The following is a 23006-nucleotide window of genomic DNA, read 5'->3' as shown; positions in this document are numbered from 1 at the left end:
ATGAAAGAAGTTCTGCTTTCTGACTCACTGCAAGAATCCCCCTCCACAAGCCCAACTTTTACTGCATTGTTTTACGGCTAGATCTTCCCATCTCAAAACATTCTGTACTTCCATAAATAGGATACAGGAACTTCCCTATGAGCCTTCTGTTAATGAATCTTAAAAACATGATTTACAATCAGCTGGGTACTGACAGTAAGACCACACACATCAGTGTTTTCCACTGAGTTAGAGTTATCACAGTTACTTTGCAATTATTAATACCTATAAATGGGTCAGGAATTCCTATGGTTGAAGTGGTAGAAAAGCACTGTACAGGCAATGGCTGCTAGGTGGTCTTAAACTGCTCTAGTATCTTTAGTATTTCTAAAAGTAAAGTCAAGGACATATATACATTTATCCTTGCTGACACAGTATTAATACATACATTATTTTACTGTTAAAAAAGCAAATAAAAGTAACTGTATATTCATTAATTCTGTAAGAGTTTAAATCAAATCCGTAAAGAAAAATAAGCTCCTCAAAAATAAATTTAAGTAAAAATTTACCGTCAGGTAACTACAAAATAATGTATGTGTGTCCATATGTGTAAGAATGTTTGCATGTCTCTCATTTCTAAAAATATGAGTTAGTAACTTTTTCAGTTTTGGGCAAACATAAATAGATATTAAATACATTTAAAATTTACAGTTAAAGAATAAATAATAAAGAAAATCTTTTCCATTGTTTTACAATTTAAACAGCATTCACTTGGCACTCAGTCTCTGCAATGTGAGAAATATGAAGCTGATTTCAAAACATTTCAGACTTTATTTCAAAACGCAAGCCAATTTTAGTCATTAATTGTATTTCTATAAAAATATCTGTGTCCCAACTTCCTATCCTGCTCTCACTCACCAGCAAGATGAAAAGCTCTTTAAAATAGCAGGCACTTCCAATTTATCTAATTCCATATAGTACCCAGTATCATTTTTTATACCTATCAAAAAATAAGTAAAACTAGCTGCCTAGAAAAATAAGAGTAAGTAGCAATCATCTTTAAAGTATACGTTAGGATTCCAATGGGAATATTTAATGCAAATTGTAACTTTCTTGCTGGTCTGCTACTAACAAAAGCTACTGTGACTGATATTAAATGAATAATATTTAAAATGATGTGTGTGGCTGGGTGCAGTGGCTCATGTCTGTAATCCCAGTACTTTGGGAGGCCAAGGTGGGCAGATCACCTGATGTCAGGAGTTCGAGACCAGCCTGGCCAACATGGTAAAACCCTGTCATTACTAAAAATACAAAAATCAGCTGGGTGTGGTGGTGTGCGCTTGTAATACCAGCTACTCGGGAGGCTGAAGTAGGAGAACTGCTTGAACCCATGAGATGGAAGTTTTAGTGAGCCAAGATAGCGACACTGTACTCCAGCCGGGGTGACAGAGCAAGACTACGTCTCAAAAATAAATAAAAATTAACAAATAAAATGATGTGTGTGAATACTTTATTTAAGGGTAAGCTTGAACTTCCATCCCAGGAAAGGAAATAATTTAACAGTACGTGATTGAATACCATTCAGTTTCTTAATGTTGCTTTCCTTATTACCAGTTGTCTTTACCTTCAGCTATTTCAACAGGAATACTTCCAGGAATCTATCCCAAATAAAAGGGCTATACATGTCTTTGGTATAAAGCATTTCACAAACTGTGTTCCAAAAGCAATAATTCTGTGAGATATTAATAACAGAGGTTTCACAAAACAAACACACTCACTCCATGATCAATCTGGAAAATGCCATGTTATAACAAGTTAAACATGCTTTTTCCTCTCTTCCCCTTCAGAACTTCTCTATTTGTTTAACACATTAACATGTAAGAGTCTTTTCCAGACATACTGATTACAGACCCTCTTTAATTGTAGAATTAAAGTGTTCATGCAGACAGAAGAGGTAGTGTGCCATTTTTAAATAAAAATTCTAAATTTACTAAAAGTTTAGGATACACTAAATTGTCCACTTAAACCAGTAAATTTTATGACCAATTTACAATTCACTAATTTTCTATTTCTATGGCAACTTATATGTATGCTTATTTCAATCACTTCAGTTCTAAAAATTAAAAATAAAATTCTAGATAAATTTATTTTTTATTTTATCATTTCTATAATAAGTCATATTCAAGTTGAACTGGAAATATGAGTATCTTACCATATTCCTCTGCCATATTTGCAAAGTTTCTTGCCTACTTGGTTAAATCAAATTAACCATATTCTTTAAATCTACAAAAATGAGTTTAAACACTGAAACATCTTTAATTAAAAGAATACAATAACTTCTTTAAACAGTACACATATATGCTGTACATATAAAACCAGTAATAATTTATAATAATTATTGGATAAAGACATCAAAGCGTTAACTATTTTTTTTCTGTCTCTGTCTAGTCTATGCTTCTGGGACTCTCAGACAGTTAATTAGGTAAGTCTCATCTATAAATATTTACTCTTTATGACAATCTAAAAATAATCATCTGCAACTATTTAAATTTAAATTCAGAAAGGTTTATTTTTTAGGAGTTTTCCATCCTTAAAAATATAAGAAAGTAGGAATTCTTCTTTTTAAAATACCATGTGTTGTGAAGTCCAGTTTGTAATACTGTCCATTGTACATCACTAATAATATCAGCAAAACAAAGTTGAAAACTACTTTCCATACCTGCCTAAATTTTGCACGGGCCTCTTTCTCTTTCATTCTTCCATGGGCAACTAAGTAATCAAATACTTCACCTGAATCAGAAAAGTAAAGCAGGTAGTAAAATATACATAGATTTTTGGTTAACAATATATGCAATGTCAATTTTTTTCCTTGTTTATAAAGAAATTTTTGGCCCATACTTTTCTGCTAGTTTATGTAAGTCACAAACTAACACATGAATAGAAAAAAGGAAAAAATTACATATAAAATTGAGTATCTGCAGCAGTTTGTATTTAGCAAATCTCTTTAAAAAATAAGTCATAAAAACACAACCAAGAAAACTTGCTTTCTGCTTTCAAGTATTATGTAAAAATACAGTCAACTCTTTATTATCCATTGTAGTAAAAGGAAGCCACAGCCTGGGCAATCAAAAATTACATTTGTCTTTCTATTTGGGGCCTATGTTTCAAACGAAACAATGAAGTCTTTTTTGTTGGATTGCTCTTTTAAATTCTCCCTGTCATATGGTCTGGATAAAATTCCATCTCACTACTTCCATCAACATTGATTTCTTTCCTGTACTCTGTGTTTATTCTCACTTTACTCATTTCATACATTTTAGTAGTTAACCACAAATTATACAGAATTAAATCATTTGTGTGTATATCTCTATTACCCCAGATGAACTGTAAATTACTTGAACATCATCATAATATCTGCACTTCATCTCCATGGCAGAACACAAAGTACATAAATGTTTGTTGAAATAATTTTAAAATAACTGGAAGCTTTGGAAATTTCCTACTGGATCCATTACTTTACACGTCTGTAAGTTTTTCCTTTTTCTCTAGTTAGCAAAACAGCTTAAAACTAAATTAATCTTGAGTTACAATTTTTAAAATATTACCTTAGTATAAGGGTTAAATTTATTTTTGTGTCCTTATAATTTGTACCATATAGATATACATGTATATTAAACAAACAAAATGGCTTAAAATGTTCTTGAAAGTATGGCAAAGTGGTAAAAATAAAAAATAAAAAAATTCAGGCTTTAGAATCAGACCAATTTTGGTATGAATTTTGTTTTAGCCCTACGTACTATTGAGAGATATTATTAGGAAGATTTCTTAACTTCATTAAGACTCAGTTTCTACCTACTGCCTACTCACATGGTTGTTGTAAGGATTAAATGAAATAATGCATGTGCTTAGCACAGCAACTGGCATATAGCAAGCACTCAATAAATCATGTTTTTGTACCTAGGTATACAGATATATTACATATACATGCACTATCAATCCTAGGATATAAATAAAATACTAAAAATCAAATATGTAATGAACGTATGTCAGATCAAACTAATACATCTACAATGTTAGACAGCATATTATAGAATATTAAGCATACTTAAGTGATTAAATGGGATAATGAGAACAGAGAAATGAATGGATGCTCTAGTTGACTCATCACAGTAATTAATTCTAGATATGTGGTAACAGTTGTTAATTCTAGTTAACCCATCATAGTAGTTAATTCTAGATATGTCAGTTTAGGTAGGGAAAGATATATACAAGAGTTTGAAAAATTTGGATCTACTCTTAAGTACTGCTTAGAATACACTTACCCCAGGTATTTACATGACATAGTTCTGTACTTATCATATATTGCTTGTATATGATTAACTTCCCCAATTAGAATGTAAGAATCTTAAGGGCAGGGACTTTGTCTTTGCTCACTCATGTATTCCCAGCACCTAGAACATTACCTGATACATGGTAAGCATTTTATAAATGTTGTTTGAATGAACAAAAGAAAGAATAAACACATCATTTCACAGTAGTACTGACATCTACTTTTAATAGGCTCCTTTGGATTAAACATGGTTCAAAATAAAAGATTTTTCTGATTTTTCTAATCACTGAAAATTTTCACTCCATTAGTGAACCAGAATCAACTGATCGATTCTTGGCAAAGAGGAAATTGTCTAACTTAATTCTTATTCACATTACCATTCTAGCATACATGTCAGATTTGATCCTAAACTACTGAGAAATCTCAGAGGAAACATATTCAGTGTTTTATTTTCCAGAGTTACCCTGCCATTTACAGACTAAAAAGGCAAGAAAATGATTCTAGATTTACTGCCACAGAACCATAATGGGTTTTGTTACAGAATCACTAACTTGCAAAACTCAAAGAAAACTTATTGCAGGAATCAGAATTTAATGAGGTCGACTGGTATGGTCTGAATTCATGTACCCATCTCTCTGTGCTACTCCCCACTGTGTCTCCCAACTATGCTACTGAAGGAGAGCAGTGATGGCCTCACATACTCTTAACTCTAGCCATTACTCCCCTTCATTAGCACCAATAGAGAGTTGACTGTACTTACCATTAACCATTAAGTCAGTACACATATTAACAACTTGCAGTGGGCCTTTATAAAAACAGAAGGATATATACAGAATTTAGCAGTCTATAATTTCCCAAATCAAAGTGGGTCTAGCCCCTTTCTCTAAATTTTACATCACTAAATAGAAAAAAGGAGTCTAACTAAATTAAAAATAGTATTTGAGGTTCCCATGCAACAGATTATTACTGAAGGACATAGAAATAGAGAAATATTTCATTATGTGGTATTTGTAGATTCATTAGTTTCATTATAGATCTACATTTTATGCAAATTTACATGGCTGTTTAAATATAATTTTTAAAATCCTATAACAAACACAAAAGCAATTAAATATATTAACATCTATAGTAAAGTTTTCTAGAAATACAAGATAGTATAAATATAATTTAGTTGTTACAGGCTAGATAAATCCTTTCTATTCCAGTTCACATAAAATCTGAATCACCATAAAAATCTATAAATTTCATTAGCTAGAAGAGCTCGACAGTAAGTTCAACACTAAGTTTTTCTATTGAATAGCAAAAAATCAATCAGCCAAATAACTTCAGATGCCTTCTTTCTTCTTCAATTGGTTAAATTCTGAGCCCTTAAAACCTCCCTTTAAGTAATCTTTTTTTTTAACTTATTAAATGATTAATTCCATAAATTTTCAACCTATTTCTGAAAAAGTGAAGTCCTAAATCTAACAGAAAAGTGATTCTGAGCTGATGCATTTCTCATTTAAGGGAAAGTGCAGGAGATGAAGGTGATTTTCTATTACATATTAGTGTTTAAAAATCATTCCTATTTTTGACACCATGATAGTCAAAAAATACATGATATTATACTACAAATACATCTTACTATCTCTGTCAACTCAGTCCTCTAACACATAAAACGTATAGATCAATACTTGTTTAAATTGAAACATTTGCTTCATTTTATGAATTATCTTGAAAATACATGTATATTGAGAATCTGTCATATGTGAACAATCAGCGAAATCAACACCTGGCCTAGAACAAGCTTTTATTATAGATTTTATTAAATACATTCTGCACTTGCAGTTCCCTGCTGATAGCCAAAGTTTCTAATCATGATATGATATATTGTTATGACAAAACTTAGATAAGAGAATCAATACATTTGTAAGATGACAATACAAATTTAACGCTCCAAAAAATGTCGCTAAGTAAATTGTAAATAAGCCAAAAATTCTATTTATAATGTAGGATCAAAAGGACTTAAAAGTAAACACTGAATTTTCCTTAAGATGTAATTTAAAGGCATTTAAATAAAACAATGATTCATTAACAACATTGAAAACATAAAAATGTCATAATGAACCCTTAGGTATTAATAATTCTGTATGTCTCAGCAAAGAGAACTTTTCAATCACCCTCATTCTTACCCCCACTTGCGTATTCCATGACTAAATAGAGAGTCTTCTCTGTTTCAATAACTTCAAACAATTTTACTGAAAAAAAAATTAGAGATATTACTTTATAACTGTTAGCACAGATTGAAGGTTTTAAGAAAATCTAAGGTAGCAATAAACTAGTTAAAACTTTGACTATTTACTAAACATTATTAATCATAATTTCAAATTCAAAAAGTCTCTCTGAGATTATTACTTCTATGACAGAAAACTATTTACCACAAAGTGATTTAAAACCAACTTCTTGAGTTGAAAAAGTTAAGTTTCTGGAATTAAGAAGCCATTATTTTTCAAATTACAATAAGGTTATAAAAAGAACTCTTAAAATTAGAAAAATAGAATTTAAACTGAAGTTTAAAAAGAGACTATGCTATATTACAGTGAGCCATTATGAAATGTTACATAGTCTTTGGTGCAGAAACAAAAGAAATTCTGTATTTCTGTGACATTCTAAAAGTTTTTGGTTAGAAAAACTACTAAAGTATCAAATTTATGTAGTTGAAATATTCACCCCAAATAAGCACTTTAACAACTATATAAGATTTTTAAATGTATCAAAAAGTGTTTTAAAAAATCAGATTTTTAAAAAGACTGTTTTACTTCTCACAACCAAATGATTTCATATATCTAATCAATAATTTTATTTGTAAAAAGATGAAGAAAAATCAGAACTTACTGAAAAATTTTACTAAAATTGAAATCAACTTTTTATTTTCTTTAAAATGAAGTTATTTTGCCTGTAAACTATGATCAAACTGAAGTGCATAGTATCAAAACATCTGAAAGTCATTTTTTATAAATACCTAAATGACCTGCAATCTCTCTTTAGAGATTTTTTTTTTTTTCTTTTTTTTTGAGATAGGTTCTCACTCAGTTACCCAGGCTGGAGTGCAGTGGCATCATCTTGGCTCGCTGCAACCTCCACCTCCCAGGCTCAAGCAATCCTCCCCACTGAGTAGCTGGTACAGGTGTGCACCATCACGCCCAGCTAATTTTTCTATATTCTTGTAGAGACAGGGTTTTGCCACGTTGCCCAGGCTGGTCTCGAACTCCTGACTTCAGGCAATCCAACTGCCTCAGCCTCCCAAAGTACTGGGATTACAGGCATGAGCCACCACGCCCAGCCAGATAAACTTTTTTTTTTTTTTTTTTTTAAATTTAGAGACATTTAGTAAGGAAATAAAAAAAATTTTTTTGTATGCATTAACACTGAATCATATCAATTATTTGAGTGGAGAGTACAAGATAGCAAGGTAGCAGAAAACAGCAATCTGTAGCCTCCAGTTAACTTCTTTGTAATCTCTTTTTACCCAAAGTATCACTTTCCTGGGTTATCACTCAGGTTATCACTTTTCTTCTGCTTAAACTATCCTTAACATTGTGTCTTTTCAAATACCCTCAAATTAAGGAAAATACTTCATTGCTAATAATACATATATATATTTCTTACCTATATTAGGATGATTCAGTATCTTCATTATTCGAACTTCTCGAAATAACTGTTAAAGAAAACAGGTAGATATATTTCTGTTAAAAAAAAACAAGCAAGCAGAGAGCCAATTAAAATATTTATTTGAAGATATTAATCTGCTTATAAAATGCTACAGGATTCTGTAAATGAACTAAAACAAAGCATTTTCTCAGTCCCAACTCTAGCTATGTTAACTTAGACTGCGACATTAACTTCGCTGTGACGTGGTTTCTAAAAGAATTTTAAGTAGATGAACTCTAATGATCTCTGTGTGTGTGGTGTGAATACATTATACACAATAACACAGATTATTCAACTACTCCTTATGAAAAGCAACAAAAGAAAAACACTGTGAAAATGGAATTTAATGGTCCTTCTTATGATCTTTACCCAGAAACCACCTTCCTTAGGGGTTTGACTCTAAAGTCTCTCTACTGACTGATCAAACATTTTAATGAAAGAGTCAGTAAGATTTTCAGGTAGATTTATAGAATAACAGTAAATAATAATAAAAATACATTTACTAATTCATATAAAAACAAAATGACAAGAAGTGACTTGAAAAATGAGTATTTAAATTTCCCTCCTTTTCATTTTACTTTTTAAACAATACGGGGTATATTTTTCAAAAGCATAACTTGGTACTATTTTCTCTATGTCTTTGAGTATGTGTTAGATTCCAAATAAGGCAATTTGTTCAACAGGAGAACCAAATATCGGTGATATTCTGAAAGTTATATTAAGACATATGCATTTTAGCAAATAAAATCTAAAGTTACTGCTTTCAAGAGGTGACATTTCTCAAGCGAAGATACACAATGGCCAAAAGAACACAAAAAGATGTTGAACGTTACTAATCATTATGAAAATGTAAATCGAAGCCACAAAGAGGTACTACCTCACAACTATTAGGATGACTACTATCAAAAACCAACCCCCCACTCTGCCCAGAAAACAGCAAATGTTGCTGGGATGTGGAGAAACTGGAACACTTCTGCAGTGTTGATGGGAATGACAAATGATAGAGCCTCCATGAAAAAAAAAATAGTTCCTAAAGAAATTAAAAATAGAATTAACACATGATTTAGCAATTCCACTTTCGGGTATCTGTAATATACCCAAAGAATTGAAAGCAGTGACTCAATCAGACACTAGTACACCCATGTTCACAGTAGCATTATTATGGTAGTATCACAATAGCCCCGCAACCAGAGTCTATCAACAGATGAAGAGATAAATGAAATGTGGTCTATACCAACAATGGAATATCATTCAGCCTTAAAAAGGGAGGAAATTCTGACATGTGCTACAACATGGATAAACCTTAAGGACATTAAGCTAAGTGAAATAAGTCAGTCACAAAAGGGAAAACACTGTACAATTATACTTATAGAAGCTACCTAGAGTGGAGTAGTCAAATTCATAGAGATTTAAGTAGGATGATGGTTGCCAGGGACTGGAAGGATAGGGTATTGCATGGGTTACTGTTTAATGAGAACAGAGTTTCTGTTTTGGAAGACGAAAAACATTCTTGAGTTTGACAGTGATGTTTGAACAACAATGTACATGTACCTTAATGACACTGAATTGTATATTTAAAATGGTTAGGCCAGGCAACGTGGCTCACGTCCGTAATCCCAGCACTTTGGGAGGACAAGGTGGGTGGATCACAAGGTTAGGAGATCAAGACCATCCTGACTAACATGGTGAAACCTTGTCTCTAGCAAAAATACAAAAAATCAGCCAGGTGTGGTGGCATGCACCTGTAGTCCCAGGACTAGCTGGGAGGCTGAGGCAGAAGAATCGCTTCAACCTGGAAGGCAGAGGTCACAGTGAGCCAAGATCACGCCACTGCACTCCAGCCTGGGTGACAGAGCGAGATTCCATCTCAAAAAAAAAAAAAAAAAAAAAAAAGAAAAAAGAAAAAAAAATGTTAAAATGGTAAATTTTGTTAGGCATATTTTACCACAATTTAAGGAAAGAAATATAATGTGCAAAAATGCATCAATAAACATTTACCCTAATTAAAACAAAATGACTTACAGCTTAACTGCTACAAAAAAGCTTGCTTTCCCTAGCTATTCTCAATAATTCCTAGACAAAACCTAGGGAGTCTGTATGTGTGCATATATGTATGTTCATACAAATAAATTTTTATAAAGTCCATGATACTTATAGCTTTAATAATTAAAAGTTATATATCAGTAAATAAAATATTAAGGCAGATTCATTCATGTTCAAGACAAGTACTTTCTGTAACTGTGAAACACATTCTCATTTCAAATTTGGGACAAAGAACATGCAGGTTAACCTCAGTACTCACAGTCTTCAGTACACCTGAGATCATCTCCTGCTCTGGCTTTGACAACACATCTTCCTCCTGCCTAAACGGCCCCTCTCAGTCTTTTTGCTAAATCCTCTCCCCTTCTACACAACCTTTAAACATGGAGCTCCTCAAGATTCAGCCTTAGCCCCCTTTATCTTCTCACTCTACATGTTTCTTCTAATGAGTTATCATGGCCTCATATATCATCAATTTGTTGCTGACTCCTAAATTTAACTTTCTCATCCCAACATTTATATCAAATCCATATAAACCTACTCAATATTTCACTTGGCTATCTCACAGAAATTCGAACCCAATACTTGATTTCTCACACCAAATTTGATATTGGTTTTCTCCAGCTCCATATATATCTCGAGCACCCTAATGACTGAAACTTTAGGATTATCCTTAACACTCACAAAATTTCTAAATCAGATGCATCACTAAGATATTTTTACTCTACCTCCACAATTTATCTCAAACCCATCAATGTCTACCCATCCATACACCATTGTCACACTGAATTCCACTGGTCTCAGTACCCCCATTCTGACTCTTCTATCCTCCCATCCTCTATGCCGTTATCCACACATCTTTTTATCCTCCCACCCTCCAATCTATTATCTACTACTTAACATCGACTGGTGGTTTCTCAAAGCCATTAGAACAAAACCCCTATCTTGAACACTGGCTATCAGACTCTGGAAGATCCTATTGACTTCTCCAGCCCTATCTCATGACTCTCAAGTGCCTACTCTGAGCCTCACCTGCTCTACCTTTGTGCTCCACAGTCCCAACTAATGACCCCTTTAAGCTCCAAGTCACTGTAACTGATGATTTTGCTATTTAGAGCTTTGGACAATAGGAGTCAGCCTTTACCCAGAAGCATTCCTCAGAGTTTTGGACTCTTTGCCTCCCAAACTGGGCTAACAGGTTTTAAAAAGCTAATAGCTATTAGCATGCTACTGACTGCTTGTCAAAACTGAGCATCTGACCCACAGAGGGACACTGCATTCATTGACCAAATTGCTTTACTCAGGTATGTGAACCAGGAAGAGTCAAAGAAAGTAGCATCAGAAGACATTTTATATACATATACACACACATATATATATATATATATACATATCTATAATACACATGCACATAATAGACTTTATTTTTATAGCAGTTTTAGGTTCACAGAAAAATTGAGCAGGAGGTACAAAGAGTTTCCATATACTCCCTGTCCCCACATGTGCAGAGGCTCCCCCACAATCAGCATCCCAAACCCATAGGTACATTTGTTATAATCAATGAACCTACATTGACACATCATTACCACTGGAAGTTCACAGTTTACATTACAGTTCACTCTTGCTACTACCATACATTCTATGGGTTTAGACATATCCCCATCATTTTGGTATTACACAGACTAATACTAATACTGCTCTGAAAATCATGTGTTTCACCTATTCATCCCTCCCTTTTCTCTAACCTCTGACAACCATTATCTTTTATTGTCTCCAGTTTTGCCTTTTCCAGAAGGTCATATACTTGAAATCATACAGCATGTAGCCTTTTCAGATTGGCTCCTTTTACTTCGTAATATGCATTTAAGGTTCCTTCAAGTCTTTTCATAGCTTGATAGCTCCTTTCCTTTTAGTGCTAAATTATATTCTGTCTGGATGTACCACAGGTTATTCATCCATTCACCTACTGAAAGACATCTTGGTTGCTTCCAAGTTTTGACCTTTGTGACTAAAGCTGCTATAAACATCCATATGCAGGTATCTGTGTGGACATAAGTTTTTCAGCTTCCTTGGGTAAATGCCAAGGAGTGCAACTAACTGGAGGGTATGGTAAGATATGTGTGGTTTTGTAAGAAACTGCCAAACTCTCTTCCAAAGTGGCTGTACCATTTGCATCTCCACCAGCAACAAATGAGAGTTCCTGTTGCTCCACAACCTTGCCAGCATTTGGTGCTGTCAGTGTTTTGGGCTTTCGCCATTCTAACAGATATGTAGCAGTATCTCATTATTGTTTTAATTATTATTTCTCTGATGACATATGATATGGAATATCTTTTCATATGCTTATTTGCCATCTGTATGATTTCTTTTGATGAGTTGTCTGTTCAGATCTTTCACCTACATGTTAATCGAGTTGTTCATTTTCAAGCCTTTTCAAGCCAATTTTTGAGAAGCCTGCTCCAATCCTCAATAATACCAGATGCCTGTAGACAGCAGAAGGCGTAGAATCTTCATCAAATATGTTGTTGATTCTAGTTTGTCACATCAAAGAAAGGGTCCTTACCATGGGCAGTCTTGGAGGTCCCAGGCAGAGGAAGCCAGAAGTCATATTCCCTTACTTCCTCTTCAAGGGTGTCAGGGAGGTGTGGGCCTTGGTCTGAGTAGCATGCCCTCAGGTCAGCAGAAGGGACTGTGCCTGGAATCTGGGTGAATATCCAGAGTGAGGGCTGAGGGGGCTTCTCACTCTGACAAAGAAAGGATGCCACCCCTGCCTGGGCCTATCCAGGACTGACAGCAAAAATGGAGCTCCATGGGGTCCCTTGGTCTGGGCAGGTAGTCCCCTCAGAACACATTTGGGGTTTTTACCTTGGCTTCTGACTCCACCTGAGCCTCCTCTCTGCCTACCTAACCCACCCGATTAACCTCCCTGAGAACCCAAAGGAGAAACCAAGGGGCACCTCATCAGGTGACCACTGGCCAGAGACTCCCAGGCTGACAGCAGGGGTGGGGCTCTGTGGGTTAGATTTGCAGATGACCTAGACTTCTTATTTCAACCTATTTTTTTTTCTTACTGTGGCACATGAGCAGATGAAATTCACACATTAACATTAGCAGACAAGATTCACATATTGTTATAAAATAAAAATTCACAAATCTGATTATTCTAGGTTTTAATGTAACCAAGTAATTTTTTTTCAGAAAGGCAAGTCAAATACAGTAGCTTATTATTTGATGACTTTCAAAAAAATCATTTATAAGCACTGAGTAGCAAAATCAGCCATTTAAACATTTTAAAGTCATTTTATAAGAAAAAATGCTTAAGTGTACCTAAGGTAATTTTAAAAATTGAACATTTTTTTTTTTAGTTTTTCCCCCAAAACTTCAAGAATGTATTATAAAGAATAAACGCAAACAGTACTTATTTTGGTTTTGCTATAAGATACAGATTTTAAAGTTTATGAACTTGTTATTAATGTAAGTAGCATTATTATGTTTCATTTGTAATTCATCTGTGTTATCACTATTGTGTACCTCTAACAGAAAAGTCCCTGACATCAATCTTGTTCTCCTACACTCATATATGATATCTAAATAAATGACCACTTGTACTTTCTTCATCTATTCTTGCCTTTTTGTTAAAATTTTATTTATTTGTTAAGCTGTAGGAAATGACTAAAAAAAATCACAGCTCAGCACTTTAGTGTATTAGAAGTCTTTGTAACTGGCGTCTACTTAACTAACCTGCCAGATCAACCTTTGCTCTGTGTTCCCTCTGCAACACACAGTGTGTGACATCTGTGCACCCATAATGCTCTTGGCTAGTGGTGCTCCCTGCAGCCTTACACTACAAGAAGTTGAGCATCATGCTTACCAGAGGTTATCTAGGTCCCAAACATGTTTGCCAGTTGCAGTTTCAACTGGAAGTAGTTTATTAGTTTCTATTATGAGTAATGAAGTACCATACCCTAGCAACTTAAAAACAACACACATTTGTTGCCTCAAAGTTTCTGTGGCTCAGTATTCCAAGCATGACTTAAATGGGTGCTCTGCTCAGATCTCATAAAGCTGCAATCAAGGTGCTGTCCAGGATGGTTCTTATCTGTATACATGACTAGGGAAGAATCTACTTCTGAGCTCACCCAGGTTACTGGCAGAATTCATTTCTTTTCAGTCGTTAGTACTGAGGACCCTGGCTTCTTGGTGGCTGTCAGCTAGGGGCCACCCTTATCTCTTAGAGACTGTCCATAGGTCTTTGCCAAGTGGACTTCTCCAACATGGCCATTTATTTTCCCATGACAGCAAGTATAGTCTCTAGAGCAAGTCTGCTAGCAAGACAGTCTTAGATAATATAATATAATCACAAGAGTGAAATTCCATCACCTTTTCTCTATCACATTGGTTAGAAGCAAGTCATAGGTTCTGTTCACAATCAAGGGGAAGGGATCATGCAAAAGTGTGAACACCAGAAGGCAGGAATCACGGGGGTTGCCTCAAAGTATATCTAACACAAATTTTTACATAAACCAATGAAGTACATGTCTTGTTGTTTAACAAAACAAACCAAACTGAATACTTTGGAAATACTAGATACTGCTGTCCAACTAGATGTGAGCAAGATAAATGCAAAAGATTAAAATAAAATCTAGGCTTCTACTCTCAGACTGCTATCCGAGTATCATTCAATTCTCTCAGTTAAAACAAAACAAAACTGGAAATAGTAGGAAGTGTATTATGAATTTATGAGTATGATCTGTACAAGTTAAATAAAGCAGAATGACAATCGACAGACCCAAACTCAAAAAAAAAAAAAAAAAAGCTTTGGCCCTACATGAAAAGATTAATCAATGGATATACACGAGTGTGTATAATTGAAGTGCTAAATGTTTATGTAATTTTTACTAATTCCTCACTTTAACCTGCTTTTTTCAATTAACAGTTCCTTATTGCACTATGAAAGAGGGGTTTTACTTTACTCTCTAATTGGCATAGAATCTCTTGTGTACTAGGAAGTGTGGCCCATTAAGCTACAACCTAAGCCGTGCTGGTTTCTGAATTCTAACCCCTCTTCTTTCTCTTGTCTTGAAAAAGCACATCAAATTACAAAATACTGAGGACAACACTGTTATATGAATAATCTTGAATTTACTTCAGTTAATTTTTATGAAATTTGGTAGTTTTATCTTAGAATCAGCTGGGACATATCTCAAAACTAACGGAAACACTGATGTTTCCTGGCAGCTCCATGTTTCAGGACAACTAATCTAAAGAAATAGGCAGGCAGCATATTCTTCAGCTATTCCTCCAAAAGTACTGGGGTGGTTTTTTGTTGTTGATGTGTATTTAATTATCATAAGTTGGGCTTTTGACTGCAATGAATTCATAAATTTAATCCCTGACTGATACCTGGAGTATAGTTATTCTATTCTACAAAGAACAGAAATGAGCTGAGGGATAAGATTAAAACCATTTTGTGAAAACTGGGGCATCTAACAAAAACAGCACCTAAACAGAAGGCCACTCCACTTCCATCTGGAGACGAAGCAAGAAAAAGAATTGTAGACAGAGCCAAAGTTCTAATCAGAATTTTAACTGGAATTTTAAATTCCAATTAAAACAACAATGCACAGTCATTGGGTTCCTACATCTCAAAGATGTGTTGAGTATACTATTCAATCCTTAGTTTCCTCTACTTCAGCAGTTTTGCACAAGGAGAGAGAAAATAACACAGCTATAACAAGAAGACGTGTGTGGGTGTGTGTTGACTAAAAATAATAGGCAGTTGTGGAAGAATGGTTGTTGTTAAGAGTATTAGGATGTTTTACACGGTATATTGAGTAAGGATAATGGAATACCAGATTCCTACCCCATCAATCATCTCTCCTCCCGAAGAAGCACTTGAAATGTCAGCTGAATTTGGATCCCTAACTGTTAGGAAATGAACTGTGTCCCTGCTGAATTCTTATGTTGAATCCCTAATGCCCAGTGTGACTGTACTTGGAGACAGGGGCTTCAAGGAGCTAATTAAGGTTAAATGAGGTCAGAAGGGTGGGGTTCCAATCCAATATGACTGGTGTCCCTCTAAGAAGAAGAAATGTCAGGGATGAACTGGTCATGTGCAGGCCAAGGAGAAAGACCTCAGGAGAAACCAAACCTGCCTATGCCTTCATCTTCAATTTCCAGACTCTAGAAAAGTGAGAAAATGTCTGTTGTTTAAGTCACCCAGTCTGTGGTATTTTGTGATGGCCGGACTAGTAGCCTAATAAGATAATCCTCCAAATACAGAGAATTTTGGCCAACTGAAAAGTACCACACGGGCTCAGCAAAGGTCTAAGACATCTCTTCCTCTCCAGGTCTCCCCTCACCCCCTAACTCTTTGTTTTCCAGTTGGTTGCATGAAAGAAAGAGACTGAAGCTAATGGCAGAGTTTTCTGCATAAGCTGCATGAGGCAAAAGGAAGCACGGACAGGGAGAGGCAGAGCCACATATACATATGTGATCTTTTAACCCAGAGCAGATCCTCACCAGCAAGGGTACCAATCTTATCACTTCTTTGGGTAAATGGAGAGAGCCGAGTGGACATTTAGACCATGAAAATAAGTTTGCTCTGAAACAGAGAGTTATTCTTTAAAAAGTTAATTACTGTGTCATATGCTCTAGGTATAAGTATGGAAAATAAGATATTTTTAAGAATATTAGTGCCATGCTACTATTTGAGTTTGATTTTAATTTTCAGTTCTTTTCCTTTCTCATTTTCAAACTGTCATGTTACAATGTTGCTAGCAAATATAAATTTAGTAAGAGAACTCTGAGTTTACTATTCCCCTTCAAACTTACTGTTTCAGGTTTATGGTGGGCTGGAAGTTGAGGCCAGACATTGCTAGATTTGTGTGTTAAATTCGGGCAATAAGCCAGGAGTGAAAGCCCGAGATGTGTCATCTATGTCACAGCTATTCTAGTTGTTCAGAGGCCTTTATTGTTTCTTTCTTGGCTCTTGGCTTTGTTCCAGATAACTAAAGTTAGTAAACAATCTTCAATTCTTTGGAGATATTTACTCTTCAATTGCGTCTTTGCTGGCTAGAGCTTAGGTCAGGATTAGCCAAACTCCGTTAGTGTCCATCAATATTTGCCTCAATTATGTGCATTTTCCTTTTCTCAACTGTGCTTTTTTCCTTCCTATCTCTTCCATTCCTCTGCTTGTACTCTTTTTGTGATGATGAAAAAGTCTGTTATTTTTAAAACTAGCCAACTGGACATGGCTTAGACAATTGTCATTCTAGTTACATCCAAAGTGTCAAAGTCAGGGGCCAGGCAAATGCACATGGCCTTCTCTCCAACGGACCTGCTCACTGGTCTGATGAAGTTGCCCTTCATCTCATCAGTGTCATGGGTCTTCTGCATTGTTTGCATGATCTTGAGGCAGATGGAGGACACCGTGGTCATTGGGAACTTCACAAAGGCAGTGCTTGAGCTTACTCTTCCTGTGAGAGCTCTTCCAGGCTGTCTTTAGAGTCACAGTAAACTGGGCTAGTAGAAGGCTGGCATACAGATCTTGTGCCTTTCAACACAGCCTTCTTTACCCTTCAAGGATTTTGCTTTGATTTGGGTTTTAGGAGGGATAGGAACCCTTCTTTGCCTTCATTGCAATCTTTATAAAAATTCTATCAGTATTTTTTACAGTTTACTGGCCTATTAATGTAAAGTATGGGTGCGGTTTTACCCTGCAGGTGACATGCAGTTCCAAGAGACTGCTAGGTCCTTGTCTAGACTATCTCAGAAGTGCCATGTATTGAGGGATTATGTATATATATGTTTTTATCTATGTTAACAGAATCCTAAAGATTAAACTTTCAGCTTTTTAAATTCTAGGATCATGATGTCATTTTTTTGCTTTTAGACATCTCATTGAGATGTCAAGTATTTTATAAAATTATTACTAGCAGCACTGTAACAATTTAAGCTAACTTCTTAAGGTCTTCCTATGAAATAGGAGCACAGAAAGAGATCTGAATATATATTAGATGATTTATAACTAAAACAGTAAAGTGATTATTCAGTATTTCTTTATAAACTTGATAACTTACAATTATTTATTAGAAGGAAATATTCTATAAATGATAGCCTGTGTCAGTTTCCCAAAGTTTTGTCTTCACATAGGTAGATTGTAAGATTCTTAAAAGGAGATTATAAATCTTACAATTTCTTATGAACTAGTACCAATTTCATATAACCTTAATCTCTCCTAAGTTCCTGCACAGCTTTGGGTATAAGTCGGTGCTCAGTAAAAGTAATTGTTGGAGATACGAAGTTAAATAATTTCAGAAAGAAGATATTAAAAGTAGACTACATTTGAAAAGATGGCCAATCTCATTAAAAATCACAGAAATTAAAATTAAAACTAGATACAACTTCACACCAATAAAGGTTGGCAAAAATTTTTAAACATGGTAACATAAAGTGCTGACAAGAATGCAGAGCAACAGTAAATCTCATACAGTGTTGGCTTAAGTAGAATTGGTACAACTACATCGGAGAGCAATTTGACATTATCTAGTAAAACTGAGCCTATGCATGCCCTTCAACCCAGCAGTTCTACTGGGAGAGAGACATCCCTCTATACATCTTCTCAAAAAGATATACACAATAACAGCCATTCATTACCTGTACAGTAAAAATAAATAGTTAATAAAATCCACTAAGAGGAAAATAAGTAGAGGTAGTATATTAAGAAGAAAATGGATAAGCCATGCATGGTATATTCATACAATGGGATCCAACAATAGTAGTGAAAAATAAATGAACAAGGCGGAGCACAGTGGCTCATACTCGTAATCCCAGCACATTGGGAAGCCAAGGTAAATGGATTACTTGAGGTCAGGAGTTCAAGATCAGCCTAGCCCACATGGTGAAACCCCATCTCTACTAAACATGCAACATATTAGTTGGGTGTGGTGGCAGGCGCCTGTAATCCCAGCTACTCGGGAGGCTGAGAATCACCTGAACCTGGGAGGCGGAGGTTGCAGTGAGTCAAGCTCGTGCCATTGCACTCCGGTCTGGGCAACAAGCGTGAAACTCCATCTCAAAATAAATAAGACTATATTGCTAGCACGAATAAACCATAAGACAATGTTAAATGAAAAAATCAGGTTACAGAATGACAGGAAATTTTAAAATAACTAATATACTGTATTTTAAGTACAAACAATCATATGTTAAAAAAAAAAAGTTTTTAAAAATTTGAATGGGAATAAGAAAGACCAAATTTCAGAATAGTAGCTATCTCTAGGTAGGAAAAGACCAGACTGGAACCAAGAAACATGGGGCTTCAACTGTATCTGTGATGTTTTATTTCTTTAAAAAGATTAGAACAAAACATTTTTGTGCAAAAAATAAATATCATGAGAAAGCAACTTTTTTAAAATGGGGAAAGACATTTTGAAGTTCCCATCCAAAGTTAAAAATAGTTTATTATATCAACAAACTGCCAAGCTTAGAAAAACATGAAAATATGACTCTTAAAATAACTAAATAAGACTATGACTTTTAAAACAGCCAGATGGTTAGTCTAAACTTCATAGGTGATTTAAAGACTCTTAGCCTCCTCCATTTCCCTCAAGAGAAAATTCTGCCACTGTGACTTCAGTATATCTTAAGTAGCTTCTTGAGAATGTAGAAATGGATGCTTTGCAGCTATTAAAAACCAAGCAATTAGAATAGAGGTTTTTGAGTTACAGGAAGAATACAGGCATCAAAACAAAACATCAAAAACAAAAAGCATCAACAAACAAATCAACAAAATGACTACCAAAACCAAAACAAATAAAAACAAAAGTGTTATTTATAAACAATCCTTTGTTATGAGTGCTTGATTTTATGGAGGTTAAGTGGATTTAACACTGTTAAGGGGAATAGGAAAGGATTCCCTGAAGAAGTGACTCTAGGCTGAAATGGGAGGAATGAGTAAGGACTCATTAAGGGAAGTGGGGAGATAAGCCTTAACCAGAAGGTGGGAGAAAGCTGAAAGGGCCTGGTGATGAAATAAAGAGCATAAATAGAAGCAGATGAAAATCACTAAGGCTGCAGGATGAGGAGCGTGAGGAGAAACTATGGGGAATTCATGGTCCATGAGGTGAAAAAGGAAGGTAGGACGTTTACACTACGTTAATGAATTTGATTTTGGACTACAAACAATAAAATGCCATCTAAAAATTTAAACAAAGGGATAGCATATTCACAGACATATTTTACATCCTTGATGACTTTTAAACTCTATGTATTACTTTTTAAATTCTCTCTCTCTCTCTCTCTCTCTGTGTGTGTGTGTGTGTGTGTGTGTGTGTGTGTGTGTGTATGTATGTAAAGGGGATACAGTTAGAAGGCTAGAAGAAGATAAAGTGACTTTGTCTAAACTGGTCATGATGGAGAAAGATAAAAGCAGAGGTTTTCAAAAGAGATATAAGAAATCAGCAAAACTAAAAAGAAAATTCCCAAGTCACAATCATAGATTGACTAGAAAAATGAATAAGCATTAGGTAATGTTTTGGATAATTCTCAAGACATTCAGAGTGATTACTGAATCTAACCTTAAAGAGGTAGGTCTCCCTGAAGATTATGTATGGCTGTCAAATTCTAGGCTGTTGAGCTTATTACACTCAAAATGTGAAAGACTGGAAGTTCTAATTTGAGAGATATTGGCAAATAGATTTTTAATATACTCTTTGGATATGCTTGCTCTGGAAGGTATTTTTCATATCTGGATGCACATCTGTATGTTAAACATGCCCAATCATATGTCATTGAGTCCTTTCTCCAGTAATTAAACAGGGCTAACAAGGCTTAGAAAAGTCAGATTTTTGGTCAGTAAACTGCGTTTGTTCTTCTCAACAAATCTGGTGATCACATCCTCAACATTTAAACTGTTGATATTTTAGCTAAATATCAGTATTACTGGCATCACCTTTAAAAAACTTGTTTAAACAGCTTTTCCCTCAAAATCCTAATATTTCAGAGTGAAAAGTATACTTCCCACCAATTCTTCATATGATTTTATGTTAAACCCTGTTTTCAGTATTTTGTCCAAAACCAAATCAAAATTAGAAATATGTTGCTGACCACGAATTTCATGGAGAATGAAACAGTGAGTAACTGGGTATTAGGCATAATTTTAATTTATTCACATGGCAGTATCATTCCTTGCAGAATTATCCCTACCTTTAACTAACCTCAAAAAAGCTCTAGAAGTATTTCATCATTACTGATTAAAAGATAACTTATGCAGTCTACATACCATTTCACAAAATAAGTATTCTGTTACCACTTAGGCTTTTGTTAGCCCATGTAAGAATTGGCCAAATTGTTCCTTAAATTGATCCACACACATGTGACAAGAACTGTATGAAAGAAGTACTCAGCAGGTAAGTGATTCTGTTCAGCTATAAAGTGAAATAGGCTATATAGCATGTATAAGTGAGAGGAACTGATATTTCAACATATATCCAACAGCGGCATTTGTTTAAGGATTATTTCCAAAGAACTTCTGCTCTCTCCTTGATAAAAATATTTTTCAATAATTTTGTGATTGGTTTTACAAGTTTGGTTTTGATAATTTGCTAAAACATATTGAATTCTGAATATTGCTCCCATGGTTCTGTTCTCCTCTCTACCTTTAGTTACCAAATTATTCAACATGACAAAGATTATTTTGCAGATGTTCTGGAGAGGTCTTTGGCCTTTATTCGAAAGCTCACTAAAGTTTAAATGGCTTAGGCCACCATTTGACAACATTTTATATAACAGATAACAGACCAGTCATGAGTGGTAAATTGATTATTCATTTAATAAAGTCTATTTGTCAGAATTCAATTATTTAAATTTTTTAACTTCTTCCTGTTTGTGTAAAATCACTGTTATAACAAGGGATTCACATTGCACATAACTTTAATGCAGCAGTCATCTTTTATCTAATGACATATTCTGAGTTGTACTAAGTCTTGTTTTTCTTTTCATTACAGATTTTACTACTTAGGAAATCACTTCTGAACCACTTAACCACTTTTGTGAATTTGGAACATAATGTAACACAGTAAAACAATAGAAAATGTAAATTAATAAACAATACACAGAAGATACAAAAATGTTGGCAGAGATAAACTGCACCCTGGTGACTGTAAGCTGAGATAGACTGACACAAAGTTTGTCATCTTTCCATAAATTGACTTGATGTGTCTGAGTTTCAAAACTAGCGATATTTCTGAGAAAATGATAACCTTACAACATTTCAAATTTATGAACAATGAAAAATACTGTTTCATTGTTTTGCTTTTCCTTCAACATTAGAAGGCTGCTTAAAAGAACCCCAGGAGGCCAGGCACAGTGGCTCATGTCTGTAATCTCAACATTTTGGGAGACCCAGGTGGGTGGATCAAAAGGTCAGGAGATCAAAATCATGCTGGCCAACATGGTGAAACCCCGTTTCTACTAAAAATACAAAAAAAAAAAAATTAGCCGGGTGTGGTGGCCTGTACCTGTGAGTCCCAATTACTCAGGAGGTTGAGGCAGAAGAATCGCTTGAACCCAGGGAGCGGAGGGTGCAGTGAGTCAAGATCGAGCCACTGCACCCAGCCTGGGTGACAGAGCAAGACTTCATCTCAAAAAAAAAAAAATAATAACCCCAGGAATTACTAGTATGGTTCATGGACAGTTTTATAAAATTCATTACTATATGAGGTAGGACTCATGCTTTGAAGAGGAAGAACTAAAACTAGCATCTACCTTAAATACTTTTTAACTATGAAAACTCATTAAATTGGATTCCATTAATTTAAAATATTTAACATAAATAATATGAGCATATTATGGGAACAACATTGAAGCCAAAGGTCCTTAACAATTCTAAAAAACCACTTTTAAGAAGTGTATTTTGGTAGTTTTAAGCAGTTGGTATACCAACTGTTTAGATTCTTTTATCTAT

The 23006-nt window shown here is 34.7% G+C and overlaps 1 protein-coding gene across 12 annotated transcripts in view; it reads right to left on the bottom strand.

Annotated features, from left to right (window-relative positions):
- MARK1 (microtubule affinity regulating kinase 1) overlaps nt 1–23006 on the bottom strand; it is a 126469-nt gene that overhangs the window by 49486 nt on the left and 53977 nt on the right. For 11 of the 12 annotated variants that reach the window (XM_032289285.1, XM_032289287.1, XM_032289286.1 and 8 more), the window contains exons 4-6: nt 7958–8006; nt 6481–6546; nt 2699–2769 (exon numbers count right to left, since the gene is read on the bottom strand). In XM_032289285.1, coding sequence (XP_032145176.1) covers nt 2699–2769; nt 6481–6546; nt 7958–8006 — 186 coding nt within the window. Of the gene's footprint in view, nt 1–2698; nt 2770–6480; nt 6547–7957; nt 8035–23006 lie in introns of all 12 variants that reach the window. The other variant, XM_032289297.1, reaches the window with a different exon arrangement.

The sequence above is a fragment of the Sapajus apella genome, unplaced genomic scaffold (assembly GCF_009761245.1).
Source record: "Sapajus apella isolate SASKATOON/1434 unplaced genomic scaffold, GSC_monkey_1.0 scaffold22, whole genome shotgun sequence".
NCBI classification, from domain to species: domain Eukaryota; kingdom Metazoa; phylum Chordata; class Mammalia; order Primates; family Cebidae; genus Sapajus; species Sapajus apella.
Note: the sequence above shows the minus strand (reverse complement) of the source record. Positions and strands in the feature narration are given on the sequence as shown.